The 20,421-nt window shown below is 45.5% G+C and overlaps 4 protein-coding genes across 10 annotated transcripts in view; 2 read left to right on the top strand and 2 right to left on the bottom strand.

Moving 5' to 3' along the window:
- LOC106746722 overlaps window positions 1-10,865 on the top strand; it is a 56,387-nt gene extending 45,522 nt beyond the window's left edge. For 2 of the 5 annotated variants that reach the window (XM_014623592.1, XM_014623591.1), the window contains exons 2-4: window positions 3,459-3,741; window positions 3,837-4,106; window positions 4,209-4,458. In XM_014623592.1, the coding sequence (XP_014479078.1) occupies window positions 3,469-3,741; window positions 3,837-4,106; window positions 4,209-4,319 (654 nt within the window). In that variant the 5' untranslated portion in view covers window positions 3,459-3,468 and the 3' untranslated portion in view covers window positions 4,320-4,458. Of the gene's footprint in view, window positions 1-2,183; window positions 2,438-2,534; window positions 3,742-3,836; window positions 4,107-4,208; window positions 4,459-10,781 lie in introns of those variants that run through there. The other 3 variants (XM_014623590.1, XM_014623589.1, XM_014623588.1) reach the window with 3 other exon arrangements.
- Window positions 4,554-7,659, bottom strand: LOC106746721. Its single transcript, XM_014623587.1, has 2 exons — window positions 7,385-7,659; window positions 4,554-7,309 (listed from the first exon to the last, which is right to left on the bottom strand). Exons 1-2 carry the CDS (start codon window positions 7,481-7,483, stop codon window positions 6,050-6,052), a joined length of 1,359 nt encoding a protein of 452 aa, XP_014479073.1. The 5' UTR covers window positions 7,484-7,659; the 3' UTR covers window positions 4,554-6,049.
- On the bottom strand, window positions 7,653-12,790 carry LOC106746719 (ring canal kelch homolog). 2 transcript variants are annotated; one of them, XM_014623580.1, is made up of 9 exons: window positions 12,246-12,789; window positions 11,912-12,058; window positions 10,938-11,342; window positions 10,611-10,864; window positions 9,481-9,708; window positions 9,227-9,399; window positions 8,491-8,631; window positions 8,151-8,406; window positions 7,653-7,857 (listed from the first exon to the last, which is right to left on the bottom strand). In XM_014623580.1, the coding sequence occupies exons 1-9, from the start codon at window positions 12,311-12,313 to the stop codon at window positions 7,667-7,669; spliced, it is 1,863 nt and encodes a 620-aa protein (XP_014479066.1). In that variant the 5' UTR covers window positions 12,314-12,789; the 3' UTR covers window positions 7,653-7,666. The 2 variants fall into 2 exon arrangements, with proteins under 2 accessions (XP_014479066.1, XP_014479065.1); XM_014623579.1 differs by having other exon boundaries at window positions 9,227-9,708; window positions 12,246-12,790.
- A 106-nt stretch (window positions 12,791-12,896) lies between these two features.
- LOC106746718 (dual 3',5'-cyclic-AMP and -GMP phosphodiesterase 11) overlaps window positions 12,897-20,421 on the top strand; it is a 38,215-nt gene continuing 30,690 nt past the window's right edge. Inside the window, exons 1-2 of one of the 2 annotated variants that reach the window (XM_014623577.1) lie at window positions 12,897-13,308; window positions 20,016-20,266. The gene's annotated coding sequence lies outside the window, so the exon portion shown is untranslated. The remainder of the gene's footprint in view (window positions 13,309-20,015; window positions 20,267-20,421) is intronic. The other variant, XM_014623578.1, reaches the window with a different exon arrangement.

Here is a 20,421-nt window from a genome sequence, read left to right as displayed (position 1 = left end):
GGGGGGAGGACGGGAAGGAGGGACGGGAAACGGTGCGTTCAATGCGAGCCGGCAACCGACGTCTCGCGTCGTTTCCACGTTTCCCAGCGCGCACCGCCTCATTCCCTCGCGAACTCGACACGCATTCAGGTCGACTGTGTGAAAGACGCGGCCGGCTCCGTTTTCCGCGTAATTTCAGCCGCTTTTCCAGCGTACCGGCGTATTTACCATGCCGGAAGAATTTATCAATAGCGCGCGGGCGTTAGCGTCACGACGCCGTCGCTACGCGCCGCCACCGTACGGGGCACCCGTCGCGATTATGAATACACATGGGCGGTTATGACTCGAGGAGGAAAGGTCGCGCGCTTGCGACCTCCGTTTTATCGTCGGCTGTATCGTTACACTTGCTCACCTGCATTTCCCTCGACGAGAGACCAGGGCTGGAATCGCCGACAACGCGCGACACTTGGCACGGCACTTCCGTTTCGCCGAGATGTTTACCTTCGACGGTCGCTCACCGGTAATTCAGACAGACGCGCGAAACTTTCTCACGACACTCCCGTCGCGCAGGGCTGTGTTTCGGCGGGACGAGAACGGTAACCGTTTGAACTTCGAGCCGCCATGACGCGATCAGCGCACTCCCGTCGTTTCGCTCTCGGCGACTTTAACGACAAGCCGACGCGACGAGCGCGCGAAACTTACATTCGGCAATCTCGACGTAATTCGCACCCGAGACTTGCTCCCGTCGGATCGAAATCGCGAGAGGGACGATTCTTCGAATCTGCTCCTGTAATTTGCTTGCGTGTATCGCGACGATTGCGATTCTCGAAGTATCGAAGCGCCAGTTTCACTCGGTACTACCGGCGTCAAGTAGAGATGTCGATATCGAGAAGAAATCACCTTTTTAATTAATTAATTAAAAACAATAACAAATAATAAATCGATGTTTCGACTATTTTTGAGAGAAAACGACTTATCGAAAAATTTTGATCTTAGATTTTTTGAGTCCCACTTACCCTAAAACAATACTCGTGAATGTCAATTATTTTAGCAGACCGAAATGGGTTAACGCTTACGTTTTTTCGCGTGTCTTTTCGGCGAAATTCATAAATTACGACTACGTTCCGATTCACTGCCAGTAATGAAAATCTGCTACAATTCATATTATTATACATGTATTATAGATGTTCGATATTGACAATATCGAAATGCAGCATGCTCTTATTTTAAAACATACGCTTTTCAATAAATATTCAATGAAATATCGGTCAGTTAAAAAATATTTATCCGACTTGTTATTCATATTTTTCCTATTCAATATGTTCACATAGAAATTGAAATAATATTGAATATCCGATAATTTCGAACATCGATAAACATCTTTGGCGCCAAGTACCGCAATTTATACACTTACGCCGATACTCGAACGATGTTTCGCTGTGAAATTTACTTTCCCCTTACTCGTGATTGCCGACGCGTTAATTTGCGCGCCAGACTCATCCTCGGCAGATCAAAATCACATAGGGCGGTGAGTCGACCAAGTGAACACCAACTAACAGTAACATAACATCACATGTACAATTTCCCACCCAACAATGTAAATGCGATATAACGCGTGCGCGCGTATGCAACAGTTGTGTTATCGAATGGGAAATTATACCATTGATGTTGTGTTACTGTCGGTTGGTGTTTACCGGACGAACTTCAAGCGGCCATCGTGCGACGAACGATCGACCCCTGGCCCGGCGGCACACCCGGCTTTGAGATGCTCGCGTTCGGCGACTATCCGCGTCTTGTCGATACGACAAACGCACGGCACTCGTTTTCGGCACTCCCAGCAACGATAATTTCGGCGTGAGACTCACTTTGAGCGAGTCGAAACCGCGAGAGGTGCGGACCGGCTTTTCAACCGTACTTCCGCGCTGCGAACTGTTTCTGAACTGATCGCAAGATGGCGGTCGATTCCCGATGTACCAATCAGTACGTTCGTCAACGTTCGGTCGCGCATGATTCATAATTTTTTCAGAACCTCGTCATTCAGAACCTGCGAAATCCCCGAAATGGATTTAATATTCGAAAAATTGAGGCAAACAATTAACGTTAGCAGAAGCAACAGCGATTATTATGTCGAAGCCACTTCGACAGTTGTTGAATAAACTAACGTTGTACGATCGTACGACGTCACGTGATCGTAACACGTTCGTTCGTGTCGGATCGAAATCGGAATCGCAATTGCTCCGCGCATTCGTCGCGTCTTTTCACATGTCGAGAGCGAATTCCGAACGAGGATCAAGTGTGACGAACGAGCGTTTCAGCGGTCAATCGGCCCGGACTGATCTGAACGAGGTGTTTCTCGGTGCTCGTAACCGATGTCCGCTGCGTCTCGTCGGAAGCACGGTGATATTCGAATAAAGTAGGGCAAGCATCCGTTACCATGCGACGCAACAAACGCTTCCAGGTTTGACGCTTGTACAGAGTATCCGAAACCTTTCTTGGGGTGTGCAGGTAGAACGGGTGAAACTGAACAGGAAAGTCGTGTATCATTTTGCAAAATACGCAATAGTTAATGAAAGATTGATCTGTATGAGCTGATGATGCATGATTTTTCTGTTTAGCTTCAGCTGGTTCACCTGCACACCATGGATCCCAAAAAAAGGTTTCAGACACCCTGTATATAATGTACTGCGCATATTTATGTATTTATTTATTTATAATCTATATAATTGATACGAGTCATATTACGGATTTAGCGAAATTGTTTGTGAATAAACAATGAACATATAGGCTTTGTTAATGGCTGTGTATTATACATTTATTTATAAATAACTCACTAAATTCGTATTGCGGTTCAAGTTTCGATAACCTAAATAAGCATTGAACAAAATTTGTGCGGCATTAGATGAGCTTCACCCAGGCGTAACAATGTAGAATTATAATTGCTTCTATTTCACTTTACCGTGATATTTAATCTCGTTGAGTAATCGCCGATTTTATTTAAATATTCTCATAATAAACAAGTAGTTTTATTTACAGTTTTTCAATTGGAACGGGACGAGCAAAAGGGTAATATTTATAACGAGAAGAAGATCATGTAGTTATTCCGACTAAATCAAGGTCGCAAATATATTTTGCAGTCGAAATTTTCAGTTAAATAATATAACGTTCGTAAATTTTTCGTTGTACAAACCAGACATATTATTTCGGCCACAAAAACTTACAAAAAATTTTATGAATCTATTAAGACTTGTTTAAATCTTCAAAAGTTCAGGTAAAGGGCAGTACGACGAAAATTATAAGTTTCAACTTGCCTTGAAGTGAACTATAGAAAATATACTGAATGATCTAGAAGAAAAGAACCAAAAGATTTAGACGTGTATTTAGACGCCACAAAATTAGACAAAAGAAATATTAAACATGAAACATCTTTAAATTGACAATCTCATGTTGACTTTACTAAAATTTTTATCTTCTAATTACAGCTTAACGAAGATGGGGCAAATTACGAGTAGAACGCCCGAAACATGGAAAAGTCTCATGAACGAGAGAGATTATATTTTACATTGGAGCTCCGAAGTATTGGCGAGAGTGCAGGATAACGTTACAAATGAGGATACCTTCTTGATCGACTATGATGACGACAAGGTAGATGCTAAGATCGAGACGTGGATTACGGCTAGTCAAGCACGAGTCGACGAAATGCTCAACAAATATCCGAACATGTCGTACGAATGTAAAACTGTAGTCACGACTAAAATGGAACAGGTGATTGATTTAATTTTTCATATTCAATTTTTCAATAAGAACTACAATGACATAAATATAAAATACGTATTAATCGTTTGTCGTAATATTTATAGCTTTCCGCAGAATTACGAGAAAATATACGAAAGAATTACCAGCACGCGTACAACGACATAAGAAAGCTCAATAAGAGAGTAGATTTTTTGGGCAGGAACGGAAGAAAGATACACTTCAAAATACAAAAGCTAGAGGAAAAGTGCGCGGGAAACACACAAAAGTTCCAAAAGAAATTAAGACCACTGCGTGTGAAAATCTTCAATAACTTAATAATCAGCGAAAGGATGATGTTCCAAGATAAAAGGCTCAAAATCCATTTTACCAAAAAGGTATTTGTGTGTTTGCGTGTATATGTGTGCTTTTTCTCTTTCAAATCTGAAATGTATTTTTCTTTCTGTGATATCTGTGACATTACGCATTTCATTTTCTAGGTCTACGATATCGATCACAAGATCTCCGCCAATTACGCGAAACAAGTCGAAAAGTTGTTAAGAGACTTTGAGAATAGTACGCGGGAGGAACGTCTCGACACCAATTCGTAGCAACAAACGCACACAGGTACGACTAATTATCTCACGCTTTTACCCGGTGAAATCTGATATATGCAATCATGATTTAATTAAACAAATTAAACTAACTGTGTTTCGTATTCGTGCAACAAAATATACCTTAATCACAGGATATAGGTGTGTAATTATTTGTGTAATTATTTGTACATAAAGAAGAGATAGGATTTTTGAGTATATTTCTTAATACGAAGAAAAAGAACCGATATTCTTGATCAGTTACGCGCAAGAAAACAATTTGTGATAAAATATTTATATGTAGCACTCTCGCTTGCACAGTAACATATATTACAAACGGTATACCTTTTTTTCTTATGCCGACACGATTATGACACGCTAAATATACGGTACGAACATTACAGTCCAGGTCGAAAAGATACTATATTGCACATATATGTATCAAACATTATTTAACCTTTTCCGTGGAACTCAGAACTATGGTAAAGCATGTGTACAATCGTCCGCTGTACTTATCCTCATGGAGGATATCTCGTTTGGAAGCGCTATACAATCATGTGCATGCGCAAATACATGTATTTATACATATACATACAATTACATATCCGTAAAACTTGACACGTGAGTGTCGGCGTCACTAAATCCGTGTGTTGCTTGAAATCATATAAGAGACCGATCGATTCGCAAATGACCATGATAACGCGTCGGACACGCGTTGGTTATTATTCTTATTTGTAAATGAGCGATGGACGATACCGCTAAGTATCGACGATAACGCGAACACTCACGGCTTAATAGTTCCAAGTAATGTGTAGAGATAACTTAATACTGACTACATCGACAAGGGAGTACACCGAAAATATCGCGAGATAAAATATTACAACAATGATAAGACATACGAGATGAGCGGCTGTTTCGCTCGATACGCGATGCCTATAAGATATATTGATAAGATTTGTTCGAGCATGTACTTTGTACACTCTGCTAGGTATTTCTCTCTCTCTCTTTCTCTCTTTTCACCTGATTTCTTCGGAGACGCGGAACGCGCTCTCTTCCGACGCAGAGAACTTAGAAAGGATATACGACGCGGACGACGGTTTTAACATCGCGACGCGGTACCTAGCCCGCAGGATTAGCCCGTGAATTAGATCGACCGTATGCTCGATCTAACACATATCACAGCTGAAATGCTAAATTAGTCCAACTACCGACGGGTCAAAGTTAAAAGAACCCTTTACCATTCCGAGACATTTACTAATACTTCCACCACGCAAGTTCGTCTGAATAGGCCTCGAACGCGACACACCTAGAATAAATGTCTCACAAATTCGCACGCGTTATTGTATGTTACAACTCTACGAATTCAAGTGTTTATCGGAGCAACGCTGTGGAGCGCACAGATCTACATAATTCGAAAGAGATATGCCTTACTTGCGTTAAAATAAGCCCGCGCAAGTCGCCAGCTAAGTAATCGCGTATCTACGTGACCGAAAGAAGACGCATTTGTGCAAAATCCCGGGGATATTCCGGGAACGCCGTATATCTAAATTTATTGTCACGGCGTGTACGGCGCGAAGTTATCGTTACATCGTTAAAATATCTACCAAGAGAGCGGCATTCGTTTCGTTGCGAGTGCTGAATCGAGCGGAAAAAATCAGAATCGCGTCGCGAAACGGCTGGAGCGAACGCAGGAAGATATACGGCTTGTGAGGCGCGGCAGGTACTCGGACTACAACTTTCCCCGTGACTTAAGAATCGTCGCTGTCGCTTTCCCGCTGTTCCCGCGACGCTTCGTCCACGTACGGCGCGCCGTCCACGTTTCGCTCGAGATGATGCGAGTTCCACATGGGGAGCCACTTGTTGACGAACCACCAGTGCACTGACAATCTCCCATGATTGCATTCCGTTCTCTCGCATCTGCCGAGCAGCTGGCATATCCCGGCTAAGCCGCTGCTTTGACCGCGAATGCAAGAGTCGTCGCAGGTGTGTTGGCGCTCCACGTATCGGTTGACGGGGCAGATGAAAGCGTTCGACGTGGAGGCGGCGGCGGCCGGGGCGAATACCGATCGCAGGATCGACGAATTCGGCTCGTTGAATCGAGAGGTCGCGTTATTAGACGTCGAGGGCCCGGGATCGGCCGGCTGATTGCTCCCGCTGTTGGACGCGTTACTCCCGGAAGCACGGTCTATCCTACCGACGTGAATCGTGGCGTAGAGAGGATTGTTGACGGACTGGCCAGTCCGACTGATCCAATCCAGGTATCTGCCGATGTAAATCGCCGAACTCGCGTCGGACGGGATTTTACCGCGGCAACTGCAGCTGGCCGGGTTCCTGCAGTGGCAGCATTCCATTCTAAAGAGCTCGGCGGCGCGAGGGCCGTTGATAGGGAACTTCGTGTAGGGATATTCGCCGCGGCAGAAGGGACATCGGCAGTTTCTCGACAGTTGGTACACGTAATGCCTAGAGGTCGCGGCGGCCTCCTGATATCGTAGCCTGTTGTGCAAATTGTGGCAGTGCTGGCAGAGGTATCTCGCGTCCACGTGCCTGCAATACGAGCATGTGCAATTGTTGTAAACGAAGGGATGAACGGAGCGTCTGGTGGAGGCGTACGCGATGTTCTCCGTCGAGAAGCAGTTACGGCCTAATCTGCTCAGGGAGCTTTGGCATAGGTTACCGCTCAGTCGAGAATAATCCAGATAAATGTGCCTCAGTTGATCGTATTGGCTCGCGTTCCTGGCGCCGTCCACGTCGTTGAGGAAGCTATGAGCGGACACGTGATTTAATCGGTGATATCTGTAACCGGGACAATGCGCTCTGCCGCTGCAGGATATCCGCTCGCCGATTCTCTCGTACATGTGATCCGGATTGTTCGGCGCCAGGGACTCGTTTCGCGGAGCGTCGCGCGCGTTCGCGCCGTCGTCTTCGTCGTCATCGTTGTCCAGCCGCTCGTAAATGTTCTCCTCCGGTTCCTGCTGTTGCTGCGGCGGCTGCTGCGGCGGCTGCTGCGGCTGCGGTCGACCCCGATTACGTATCAAGTCGATCGTATTTTGATAAAATGGATTCGAATTCTGATGAATCTGTACCGTGTTATTGCAGGGACGGTTTTGAAAGCGACGCGCCGCGGCGTGAGCCACGTTCTGATAGGCGCCGTTCTCCTGGTTATTCCGGCCTTGGTTCATCATCACCGCGGCCAGCTCGCCGTTCTCGTATATCTGACACACGCAACGCGGCCCCTGACAGTTGTGACTCGCGCCGCGATGCTGTACTTGTTGCACGCCGCTGGGCCCGGCTTCCCGCGAGGAGTCCGATGTCTCGGCACTCGGGTCCGTGTTCTGTTCCGTCGCATGCCCAGCGGACTGTAGACCTCACATCGTCGTAGCGGGGGCCATCGGCTTGTCGATGATCGCCACACCCGCGTAACTGCGCCCGACTCCCATGCAGGTCGGCAGGGTCGTCCAGGTGTCGGTCCTGGGCGAGTACACCTCCACCGACGCCAAACTGGACGAACCGTCGTCGCCGCCCACCACGTACAAAAGTCCGTTCAACGCCACCACGCCTGTCGGTTGTAACATTCGGTCCCGAAGAATATTTATGATAATTAGTAATTAGCATACGGCGACATTCGAGGGATTGATACGACTACACGGCAAGAAAGAGCTCAATTTCCGCAGCAACAGAATAGAGATCGGAGAAACAAATTCGGTAACAAGGAGCGATCCGATAAGTAACATTTGTAACTTTGCGTGCCTTGCAGTCTTGCGTGATTTCTTTCCCAACTCTCACTCCAAGTTCAAGCATTCTACTGTTCTGAAAAGGAATTGACATGCTAAGAAGTATTGGACGATTTACCGGCGTTCCGACGGCAAAGCGCCATGTCGCTGACGGGACTCCATTGATTCGTGTCCGGATTAAACGCTTCCACGCTTTTGCGAACCAGCGGCCCGTCGTGGCCTCCCACCGCGTATAGAATTCCATCCAGCACGCCGACGCCGGCACCGCTACGACGCGCGGACATCTCAGGCACGGGTTTCCATTTATCCTTCTCTGGATTGTAACACTCGACACTGGAGAGACACTGACGGGATTCTCCATCGTAACCGCCGACCTAATCGCGACGTCTCTCTCTCTGTATTAAACGCACAATGGGGCGAAGATTGTTTTATAACTAAAAATAGAACAATACACTCACGGCGTAGAGCAATCCCTTGACAACTCCGACTCCCACACTGCTGCGTCGCGTTGACATTCGAGCTATCGGTCTCCATTCGCGAGTCCGCGGATCGTACACTTCGGCTGAATTTAATCCCGTAGAGCCGTCGAAGCCGCCGACCTACGTTCACGTGAAACAAAAACGACGATATATTTCATCCAAGTTTATTATATTTAATTAAATTTTAAATATGAATACGAAACATGAAAACAGTTTTTCGATACGGGCACAGATTCATTTTTCCTTACTTATTTAGAAACATCTCACTTTTTCTCATTTTTGTAGGAAAAAGAACTCTTTTCTTTTTTACCTTTTTCTTATTCGATTCGAGTCATTTAAAAAGAAAACTCGATCACACGAATTCATATTCAACAACTTATTCCTTTAGAGACAAAACGGAAGATTCCAAGAAAATAGATCGTAATAATGGCTGCAAGGACATAATGTTCATAAAGTGAATTTCATTAGTGATTCACTATTTTCTTACTTTTTCAAGAATGAAATTCATTTTTCTCATATTTTTGACAGCTAAATTGTTTTCACGTCTGTGTTAATACAAAATCGCAATTCAAGAAAAAAAAAATGTAATCTGTGCGCTCTTGTATAAACGTTGTGCCTCTGAGATCGGCTCTTCTGAGTTGCAACTTGAAATATGACTTGCAATAAGCTAAGAATACGAGGGAAGACAAGGAAGAAAATAGTAAAAGGGACATACAGCATAAACCAAATTGCCAAGCACCGCCACACCGAGAGTTGACCTCCTTGCTTCCATTTCGGGACAGGGTGACCATTGGTCCGCCGCCGCGTCGTAGATATCGACCGTTCGTACTCTGAGCGATCCGTTAAATCCACCAACGGCGTACACGCGTCCGCCTAGGACGCAAAGTCCTACGGCAAACGCGTACGTGACATTTTGCATAAAAGCAGAGGAAACAATCGTTCGAGTAACGCAAGATGAATCACTTTTACCAGCTCTGCAACGTCGCGTTGGCAGCTCGGAAACTTGATACCATTTCTCCTCTTTGAAGTCGTAACATTCGACACTTCTAATCGCCTTCGGGGCTTGACCGCCGACGACGAGCAACACTTTCGGCAATCCCCTCGGTTGTCTCGGCTTCGTACGTGGGGTTTTAAATAGAGATTTCTGCTCGCCCTTCAATAAATGATATTTTAGGGCCTCGATCAAAAAATCCTTACCTGCACAAAAGGAAAATGATATATAATTAATGAGCCAATGAAAACCCGATGCACAGATGTGCGAGCTTAAGCAAATAAGAAAGAATGGTATCTCGATTATTTTCCACGTCTGCAGCATTTAATGAGACATCATTTATTTTACATTAATTTATCGTTATCGATATCTCGTGACTGTATCTATTCTGCGCGTCTCAGTTCGATAATTTTACTTCGTTCCGCACTGAAGAAAGCCCAAACGGAATCGAGACGTTTGTTTTTCGAGTGTTTATGTTCTAGAGATATCACTCTCTCTTATTTACACTTGTACATGTACGTATCAGGTTCTCACTGGCTCATATGATTATATCTGTAAGCCTTTAACATGATATGTGTCACGTGCGCCATATATGATACATGATACAATTTCCATTCTAGCCATGAGCGATTATCATTAGTAAAAACGTTATAAACATAAAATATATTATTTGCTTTCTTAAAACATCATCTAGCGTACATCCATACGTAACGTAGTTAAAACTTTTATAGTATGCTTTGCTATGTGGTCCATTAATAGCCACGTGAACTGAACACGAAATTCTTTGGCACGGGACGTATTCATACACGCATATATATATATATAATTTATTTATTTATAAAATCGTTTCCCTTCTATATATAAGATAAAAGTACGAATGCCTGGATATATACCTAACTGTGGACATTCTTGTTGTTTTGGTTATTAAATACGAATGCTCAATCTTTAAACATAAAATATTAGTACGTATTGAATACATGTACATATATTTTATATTGAAAATTTGAATATTTTTATTCAAAGACCGAGATAACAAGTATGTCTAGGATTAAATACGTGCTCAGGCACGCTCCGCTTTATGTAATAATATTATTAGTAGCAAACTCACATTGTAAATTCGCTTTGAGAAGTGGTTCCTCCTCCACGCGTTGGACTAGGTATTCTTGAGAGAGCAAAGGTAAACGCACGTGCTCCATTAACAGAGCCAGGTCGTTTTGCCTTTTCTCGAGATCATGATGTACCCACGAGATAACGCACTCGAACACTTTCTCTTCGGTAGGTACCATTAGGCGATCGCTGCAAATGAGCTTAGCCACTTGCTGAGGCGCCAGTGTTAAAAATTCCTCAGCGTCGACAACTTCTCTATAATCCACATTATACGAACGACTGTAAAATCGCTAATCCGATCGGGACCGACGGCTGGTACGCGACTTACGAAAAATGCTGCTCGATGTAGCTGTCCGCGTGCGCCAACAGCTCGAGACATCCGTGCAGATCCGCGAACGCTCTAATGCCGAGACAATTGGACGGATGCAACTGGGCCTGTAGAAAATCGCAGCAAGCGTCGCGGACGTCCGTCAGTTGCAACAAATTCGCGGCGGGGAGGAGCACTTGTACATTGTCCTCCGTGACGTGGACCTCGGCCGTGTAGACGTAATCCACTAGTAATTCCAGTGCGGAATAATCCACACCTTGCAGCGTTATCCTCTCCTGGTCGCGTTCCTCGAAACTCGTGAACATGGCGTAGAAATAGGGACTGCACGCGGCCAAGACCATTTTGTGAGCTGGCACTTCCAGGCCACTGTCTGTCACCAGGATAACGTCGCACAGTAAATTTTTCCTGAAAAGAAACAGCGTTACTCACACTCTCACGTAATTCCCATATTCTTTATTGACGGAATAAATCTTCCCCGGCCTAACAAATTATATTTATCGTAACATGTATTTGATGTGTGGATCTCATACAGCATAAATGTGAAACAATTCAAGAGACATCCCAGAGACGTCCCAGAGATGTTTGATTTCTCTGGAATATCTTTTGAATATTTGTGCTGTGTGGGATATACCTTGATAGCTATTTGAGTATATATTAAATAGTGACAGTAGTCTGTAGTTACATTAATATTATATCTTAGTTTTAGCTCGTGTCTTCTTCTTTACTCCATTATATTCTCGCCACAATGTAAAGTATTACACATTACTCGTGCCTTGCTTATTTCAGTCTCGTACCATTATGCGTTTCAGAGAAAGTTTCCCCAAAATGCAGAATAAATATATCCATTTATCTGTACTATTTGCAGATACACGATACATAGTGAAGCTTATTCTTACAAACATGCTCGCAAGAATATAGTATAATCCTAACATATTTGCGCGGATAAACACACATAAACACACGCAGACACTCACTTTCTCATTTCATTAATGACGTCAAAGGCTCGGTTTGTGTGGTGATGATTCCTGTAGGGTGGTTTGTCCTTCCCATTCTCGCGGGGCACATGCTTCTGCGAGCTCTCGTCGAGGGAATTTTGACTAGCATAGCGAAGTAACAGGCAGCTGTAACAACGACGAGATGCAAATTGATCGTCGACATGTAAACCTCCGCGCGTAATTTTTGCTGATTCCGATAAGCTCTCTCTGCGTCGGAGGGTTATCGACCGATTTAACGAGTATTATTCCCTCACGCCGAAGAAGAAAGAAGCTGTCTCGACGAGGAGAGAGAGAGAAAGAGAGAGAGACTCACCTGCCCTTCGTGTCAGAGCCGTCGTTATTCATGACGTTCGGTGGCTGGTTTTGCCCCATCGGCTCCATCTCGATCAGGCTTCTAAGGTACTAATCGGCGCGAAGCCGGGAAAACAAACAGCGCGCAAAGCGCCCGGCTGGGATTCCGCGGGAACGAGCCTCCCCGCTGCGGTTACTGCGATTCGGAAACGTCACCGCGCGTTCGCCATCGCAATACCGAGAAGGAGCGTGAGTCTCTCTCTTCCCTCGAACCCTCGGACGATGAGCTGAATCACCGCACTGTGATGTCGCGTTATCGTGCACTCTCGATCCTCGCGGAGGAGCTCGCGTCTACCGACCGGAGAGAGAGAGATAGAGAGAGTGGGACGAAGCACCGTCGGCGTTCGGTGACTCGCGGGAGCAGAGAATCGCGTACACGAGAAAGCCCGAGGTGCCACACTGCACTGTATTTTGACAGCGCGCACAGGACGTATATACACACACACACGCGCAATCGCTTTCTCTCTCGCTCTCTCGCTTCCCTCCTCCTCCCGCGCTCGGCAAGGAAAACAAGTAGGTGGCTCCACCGGGCGGCGGTCTGGCGCACCGGGTCGGTCCGCCGCGCAGGCGTCCAATCATCACGCGGCCCGGCGAAACCGGTCAGTCTGCCGCGGAAGCTGGTGGAAGGCGTCACGATACGACGGTACGACGCTCCGCGGCCAAGGACGCGCCAACGACGCGACACGTCGACGCTCTATCTACGCCGCGTAAGGCTTCTCCGTCCCTCTTTCTCGTCCCGTGTCTCGAAATTCCAGCGTGGCACGCGTTCTATCAGCGCGCGTCAAACGCCGCCGACTTCCCCCAGCGTTCTCGTACCTCGTGCAACCGCGTGCACGAGGACGACGACGACAACGGAGACGAAGAAGGCGGGTTCTCACGGGGGATCTTCCTGCCGTGAAACTTGTCCGGGAGTGCGGCGCTCGCCGGCAACGCGGAAGTCGACCGCCCCCCTCGTCGAGTCCTGTCAACGACGAGGCGCAACCTCCTCGCCTCCACTACCGCAACGTCGTTTTCGTCTCGAAAAGGTAGGCACGTCCGCCGCACACGCGCTGCCCCCCGAGTTCGCGGTTGCGCGTTGCGAACCGCGAATACGAATGCGACTCGCCGACTGGCGCTCGGCTGGCACGGCTACTTTTGTAAGTCGCGGCAAAGTGCGCGACGAGAGCGGAGACGGACGCGCGCGGGATGCCGTTAGGCATGACCCCGAGACGCGCGCATCGTCTCAGCGCGACGAGAGCGAATTTCGCCGAAAAAATACGCGAACCCCGCGAGAGAGGAGGTATATCAGCGCGCGCGATAGCAGACCGGTCGAATCGCGCTCTTTTATCTCGCGCGGATGTACACACGACTTTTTTCCGCGAAGCCCACCCCCCAGCGCCGGTCGATCGCGATTTCGATCGAGCCGCGGCAATCACCGCGACGAGGCGTGTCGCGATCCGTTTCCTTTCCTTCGAACGCTAGTGGGTCCTCCCCGGTGGAGTGGCGCTGTCAATTTCGAGTCGGAACGGCTGCGACACTTTTTTTTTTCCTCCCGATGAGTCTCGCGTCCGGTAGGAAAGTACAGAGTCACTGGAAAAACGGATGCTCTCGTTGTAACGCGAGATGCGTTACGAAGCTCGCGGGAAGAAAAAAGTCAATCGCGACCGTCCTGCGATTGACAGTACCCGAGTTTTCGGTAACGAGTTCACGGCTAATTCGAGACGTCCCGAACGATCGATCTTGCCGACGATAACCGAGATAACAATAACGTCTGAAACTGTCGCGGTGTACTCAGTTACCGAAAGATTGCTCGGAAGATTACGCGGAATTGACAGCACCGGTACGGAGTCGTGACTGAGATTGCACTTTTCTTCGGCTGTCGCCTCGCTGAAATGCACACCGAGACGCGCGTCCGGGAAATATTATTCCGGCTTTCAGAGCGACACGCGGCTCGACCGAGCCAGCCTACTTATCTCTGAAATTTCCTTCCGTCGAGGTACACACGCGGGAGAGAGATCGCACGCCGGTGTGCGTCGCTCTCGGAGCTCATCGCGACACCGAGTCGCCCCGGCTCGGTTCTTATTCTCCGGTTCGCTCTTATTCTCGTACACGCGAGATGCTATCGATACACGAAGCTAAAGTGTGTCAGCCATGTCGAAATACACCCGCACTCGAAAAAAAAAAAAAACGGCTCGGCGAGCGTGTGTGCGTAGGGAGCGCTCTTTCATTTGTAAAAATCTCCCCTTGAACCGTCCTAATCTACATACTACATCGCGGGAAGTTTCCGCTTCTCTCTTCTGTCGAATGATCGCGTCTCCGAGAATAAGAAGCAACAGCCAGCCGGGCGTGTTGGTTGACCCGTCGTCGTGAAAATTGAATTTCTGCACAAATTTTCCCGAACAAATTTCTCGCGCGTGCGTGTTTTTAATTTCCCTCTCGTGGGACGGTTCGCCGGGCATAAAGCTGCGAAACGGGGAAACGATTTCAGGAGAGATCCGCTTGAAGTCGTGAATTTCACCCGGTCGGACGGAAAATGTGACGAGGAATATCGAGAAGAAAGAAGAAGAAAAAGAGTCAAATGTTGACGCACGTCACCTACATCGCGCGCGTCGTGCCTCACTGCGGTTAAAAAACGACGCGCGCGCGAACGTCGAGAGAAGATATTGTTTATCGCCACCGGCACGGAGGTAGTGACTTTCAAAACTAACCAACTGACATTATCTTTCCTGGCAGATAAGAAAATTTAAATGGACGGATGTACTTTGTTTCGGACGCTGCGCAATTGGGCCGTTTGTTCTCTTCGCACACGTTAGGGGAAACGCGATCGAAAATCGAACGCGGACGGTGAACGGTGTCAACCTTGCCGTATCACCTCTTAAACACGTACTAACCGGGGGAAAAAGGGACCGATTTGATTTAATGGCGTGTGCGATATTAGCGGTGATAGAGCGATAAAATATATCGTAGATAGATACGGTCGTCCCGCGAGCGATACGACTTCGCGCGGTGCGGAAGAGAGCCGAGCGAGAGGCAGGCGGCCGCGCGCGCGAGATGCGCAGCGTTGTTACAAGTGCAAGGTTACATGCAACGTACGTACATTGTGTATCCGACTGATTATTTCCTCTCCCGGTAAACGGCCCGCGGAGCGGCCGATTGGCTGACTCCGCTCTCTCGCGCGCCTCGGCATTTCGCGAGTCACGCCGTGTATCGGATTTTCACTATTTGCGATATATTCCATATCGTGTTAACGATACCTGGTAATTTAAATGATGCAAGAGTATAACCGTGATAACTGCGTCGTCGTAATCATGGAATCACGTTGCGCGGAATGTAATTGGAATGTGACGTCTGATTCTCGGTAGCGACAATCGGGGGAAAAAAGGAGCGAGATAGAGATAGTAGGAAGTTAGATAATAGTTATCTAGTAGTAAGAATGTGAAGCGTAATGTAATAGTTGCGTCACAAGAAGAAACGTAGTAGACACGCGAAATTTCGGGCAAAAAATGTGCCCGGATTTGAGAAGCGGAGTAATGCTGCGAAAAGTTGTAATTCCCACAACCGAGTCCTGGGACAAATGTTTCGAAATCCAACTTTCGGAATATATATTTTTGTGAAATATATCTAAGCTTTCTTCTATTAATTTGTTTATTTGCTAGGAATAACATTTTATATCGCTGTATTTAAGTAAACGTTTATTTCTGTGAAGCAAACCTTATACTTCACATCTTAACCGTTCTTAAGCAAACCTTATACTTCACACCATAAACGTTCAAATCTTTTCTTCTCAGTGTAGATACAAGAACAAAAAATTAGCTAAATTTATTAAATTTCAATTGTTTCATATGGGAAGACAATTTTTACCTGTTTTTAGCTGTGAAAGATAATTTTTTCCACGCGGAAAAATGTAAACGCCAATTTATGATTTCTGGAATCTGGTCTTTTTCAGAATTTTTTTCCCCCGAATATATTTCAGTAAAATAGAGCAGGATATTTCGGCACACACTCATATCGATTCCGGGATAATAATATTTCTGCGCAACATATATATATTTTTCAACGTTCAGGAAAGGCGTATTTCAGGACGCTATTTTGGGATTCGGTATCACGACTTTGTCTACCGTGAATATGAACGAGTACACAGGAGCATCACGTGCGTCGTCGTGTTGCCGTCAAACTGAACTCGTTACTTATTCCATTCCGGTGCTTTTGAATAACTCAAACACCGACGAATATCGGTAACGTAGCACGGAATACCGCGATATTCAACTATCTATTTACGGTCCCGATCTATAAATGAGAATCCGAAAGCAATTTTGTCGCGCCAAACGTTCGTCGCTTCTGTTTTTCCAATTTTAATTCGGAAGCCCCTCTTCTAGTCCCTTTTTCAGACGGGTTTGATCATTCAAGCCAAGTAGGTCGCTCGGAGCCGCGAGCGAGGATCCGCTTGCGAGTTGAATGATTAATCTTGAACGATAAATCTTATCTTTGGCTTGTATTGGCTGATGAACGCATTATCACCTTCGCTCACATGCCTGTTCACTCAGGGAGGGAACCTCTTCGGCGACCCTTTCACCTTCCGCGCGGCATTCACGCGCATGTCGCCTTGCGACTTCCGTTCTCGCGCGGGACCGCGAAAGTCGGACAATTCGGCCGACGATGACGATGCCACCACCGTGAGATTTCCAATACACGTATCCGAACGTGCCGCGACTGGCTAACAGAAAGTTCACACTCGAGGAGCCGGAGGTAGCTCGTGTGTTCGGTGAAAAAGAAAGCGGTCGCGCGCTCGCTCGCACAGCCGCGAATGGAACGACTCACTCGATAAATACGGAGGCCAGTGGTTTTCAACCTCCCCGTGCGTGACGACACACTTTCGCACACGGCCGGCTCGCATTTTTTCGGCGGATAGGTTACACACGTGTCAAACGGGAATAATAATCGGCGAAGGTGCGCCGATCGCCCGGGATAAATGATCGGAAATAACGATCTTTACATCTGCAGAATGCGAACGACTACGCAGACACGGAGAGCTACGCTCTTCTTCCTCCCGCGACACGACACGTGCGTCTGTTTGTTCCTCCTTTGTTTGATCTGATTCAGGGGAGATAAACGCGCCGTTCTTGCGCTATTTCATTTTCCGAGAAAAATCAAGCCCGTCCCTAAGTTCCCCGGTTTGTCTTCGTTTTTTTTTTTTTTTTTTTTTGTAATCGTCTTTCCTTCTTTCCTTTCGATATTAATTTGTGCTGTAATGCTGCAGCAATAACGTTCTCAGAGGAAATGTAGGATAATAATAAAAGCATATGTCTGTCCGTCTATCCTCTTGCATCGCGAGACTAATGCTGCAATTCTAATCAAATTTATAAATAAATCGTAAGTCATAGCTTACGAAGCAATCGTAAGAATCTGAGTAAATTTTATATCAAATTGTCAAAATTAGATATGTACATGTCAAAATTACATGTATATTTGTAATTTTGACAGCTGTCTGGCCACCTACTGCGCATGTTCGTGAATGTGAGGTTTTTCTCATCGGAAATAACGATCTTTACATCTGCAGTATCTTTTGAATATTCTGAAGCACGTAAAAAAAAACTGTTGCAATCGTTACTGCGACTGACTGTACTGCTTATCGTTGCATGTTTATAGTTACAATGAGTGACTAATTTCTGATATGTATATCATTGTCCTGTCATTTAAGAATTACGCATAAAAAAAAATCATCGACTTAGATTTTACAGGTTCAAGTGTTTCGATTATTTTAAACATGAAGTATACGTATTACTTATTCAGTTTTAAGTATAATTTAAAAACTTTTTGTTCATATTTTTTAACAGTTAAGAAATTTAAGAAGTTAAGAAAATTAAGAAATTTTCTACAATACTTATGACTTATAGATAGTTTCTTCATAATATTTACAAAAACATCATAGATATTTACGAGTAATCGTATGTTTTACGCACAAAATTATAATGCAATTCTATGCAAATATATGAAAATGAATGTATGAATGTATGTATGAATAAAGTTCACAAATTGTAACTTTGTCGACAGCTTCTAACCAGCCATAAAATTTATGAGAAATCATAATAATATTAAATATATACGAGTAATCATACGACGTACATAGAATTGCAGATATATTCATAAGTTCTTACGAATCTTACGGACAAGTTACGAGTCTTATGATTCGGTTTAGAATTGCAGCATAAATCGTACAATCGTAAATTACGAGTAGTAATCGTAAACATTTGAATTACAGTTTCACGTAAGCCGCAATTTTGTACCAGCATCCGTATCGTTCACATCGTTATACGTTCATAGTTACAATTAGTGACTAAAGAATAGAGTCCACTAGATGCTGCAAAATATTTCCATGCGTCGTATAGACCTATAAGAATCTATCTTTAAATACTCTAATGGGTTTGTAGGTTCAAGTGGATCTTAACGTAACGAGCTGTCATTTGAGAGTTGCGAGTAAAGGAAAGGAGAAGTTGCAAGGTTAAACAATATCTCACTTGAAGTGCAACATATATACGCATGTAGTTTCTAAAAAGTAGTTTTGTGGCCAGTAATATTAAAGCTGTTACATATGTTCTCTACCTGCTATATTCTTCTTCAAAATTAAACATCCAATGTAAATTTATGTTTCGATTTATTACATATAGTAACAACATCGGAAATGTTAGGTGAAACAAAATTGTACACAAACTGTCACAAGCCGTAACTTTACTAACAGTTTCTAGCTATCTGTAAAATTCATGAGAAATCGTAGATGTTTATGAGTGATCGTACGATATACGATGTGTGCACATAAAATTACAGATTTATTCATAAGTTCTTGCTAGTCTTAGGAGAATAAGTTACAAGCCTTACCTATGATTCTGTTTAGAATTACAACATTACAATTCCAATCGCAAATTCTTACGAGTCCTACGATTTTGTCTAGAATTACGGCATAAATCGAGCCGTAGTTGTCGTCGACCGTGCGAACGAGAAAGAGGCGCGCCGCCTCTTAAGTGTCGCGCTGGAATTTAATTTAATTTATTTAATTAATGCAGCGCGGCGACCACTTCGAACCGCTTCGCGATATTCGCCGGGAACGAGCGGAACACGTAAAGACCTTGTGTACCCGCGCTCCCACTCCGCGGCTCGCGCTGCAGATTGTTGCGACGTAACAAAGCTGCTAACACCTCAATCGACGGGACGTGTTGCGTCAACCGATCGGGCCGCGTCACTGCGAAAATTCGCGGGGCCGAAATTGCGAGGAGACGGACGCGCGGGAAAATAATCAGTTTCTATAACTAAAAATTAGTTCCAACCGGTAAACATTAATTGTCTACGTGACACAACTGACATTTAGTTGATTCGCCTAATTTTTTTTTGTCTCTTTAAAGTCTCTGGACGCGTTCTTAACTCTGGACATTCTTGTTTTGGTATTTAAATACGAATATTCAAACTTTTAATATAGAATATATATATATATACGTATATTGAATATATATAAATATTTTATGTTCAAAAATTAAGCATTTGCGTTTAAAGACCAAAACAGATTTCAATTTCCTTTTCTCAGTGTGCGTGCGGGACGGACTAGAAGAAGACGGGCGCGTATCCCGGGATTTCTCTCTCCCCCCTCTCTCTTTCCCTCCGGCTCTCCCGCGCGAGTTTACTCGGCCGAGTAAAGTACACGAGGAGAATCGCGAACTTTATCGCCTGTTTGCCCACGTTGCGTTTCCGTTTTTTTTTATGGCAGAGATAAGAGACTTCGGAGAGCGAGGCTACGGGGAAACCACGTAATCACTCCTCCTCCTCCTGCTTCCCTCGCCGTGGAGGAAATGATTTCAGGTGACCGCGCGATTCTCGCCGGACCGATCCGCCGCCGAGAGTGCTCTCGTGCGAAACCGCGCGAGGTAGGAGCGCATTCTCGATCGTAAAGAATGCCATCTCTTGCAGAACGCGGAGATCGGCGCTCGGAGCCGACGATTCGAAATGTTCGAGGTTGAGGTGAGTCACGGCGCCGAATTTACGTTTGCAGAGAGAGAGAGAAAGAGAGAGCTTTGGAGCGTGGTGTGTTACCGCTTGCGACTACGCAAAGCTGCGCATCCCGCTACGCAAAAATAATCGCACGAATATCTCCGCTCTCCCGCACTTTTCCCTCC

Source organism: Dinoponera quadriceps, unplaced genomic scaffold (assembly GCF_001313825.1).
Source record: "Dinoponera quadriceps isolate SergipeBrazil2010 unplaced genomic scaffold, ASM131382v1 scaffold1565, whole genome shotgun sequence".
NCBI lineage: Eukaryota > Metazoa > Arthropoda > Insecta > Hymenoptera > Formicidae > Dinoponera > Dinoponera quadriceps.
The sequence above is the reverse complement of the archived record's forward strand: the minus strand, read 5'-3'. Positions and strand labels throughout refer to the sequence as shown.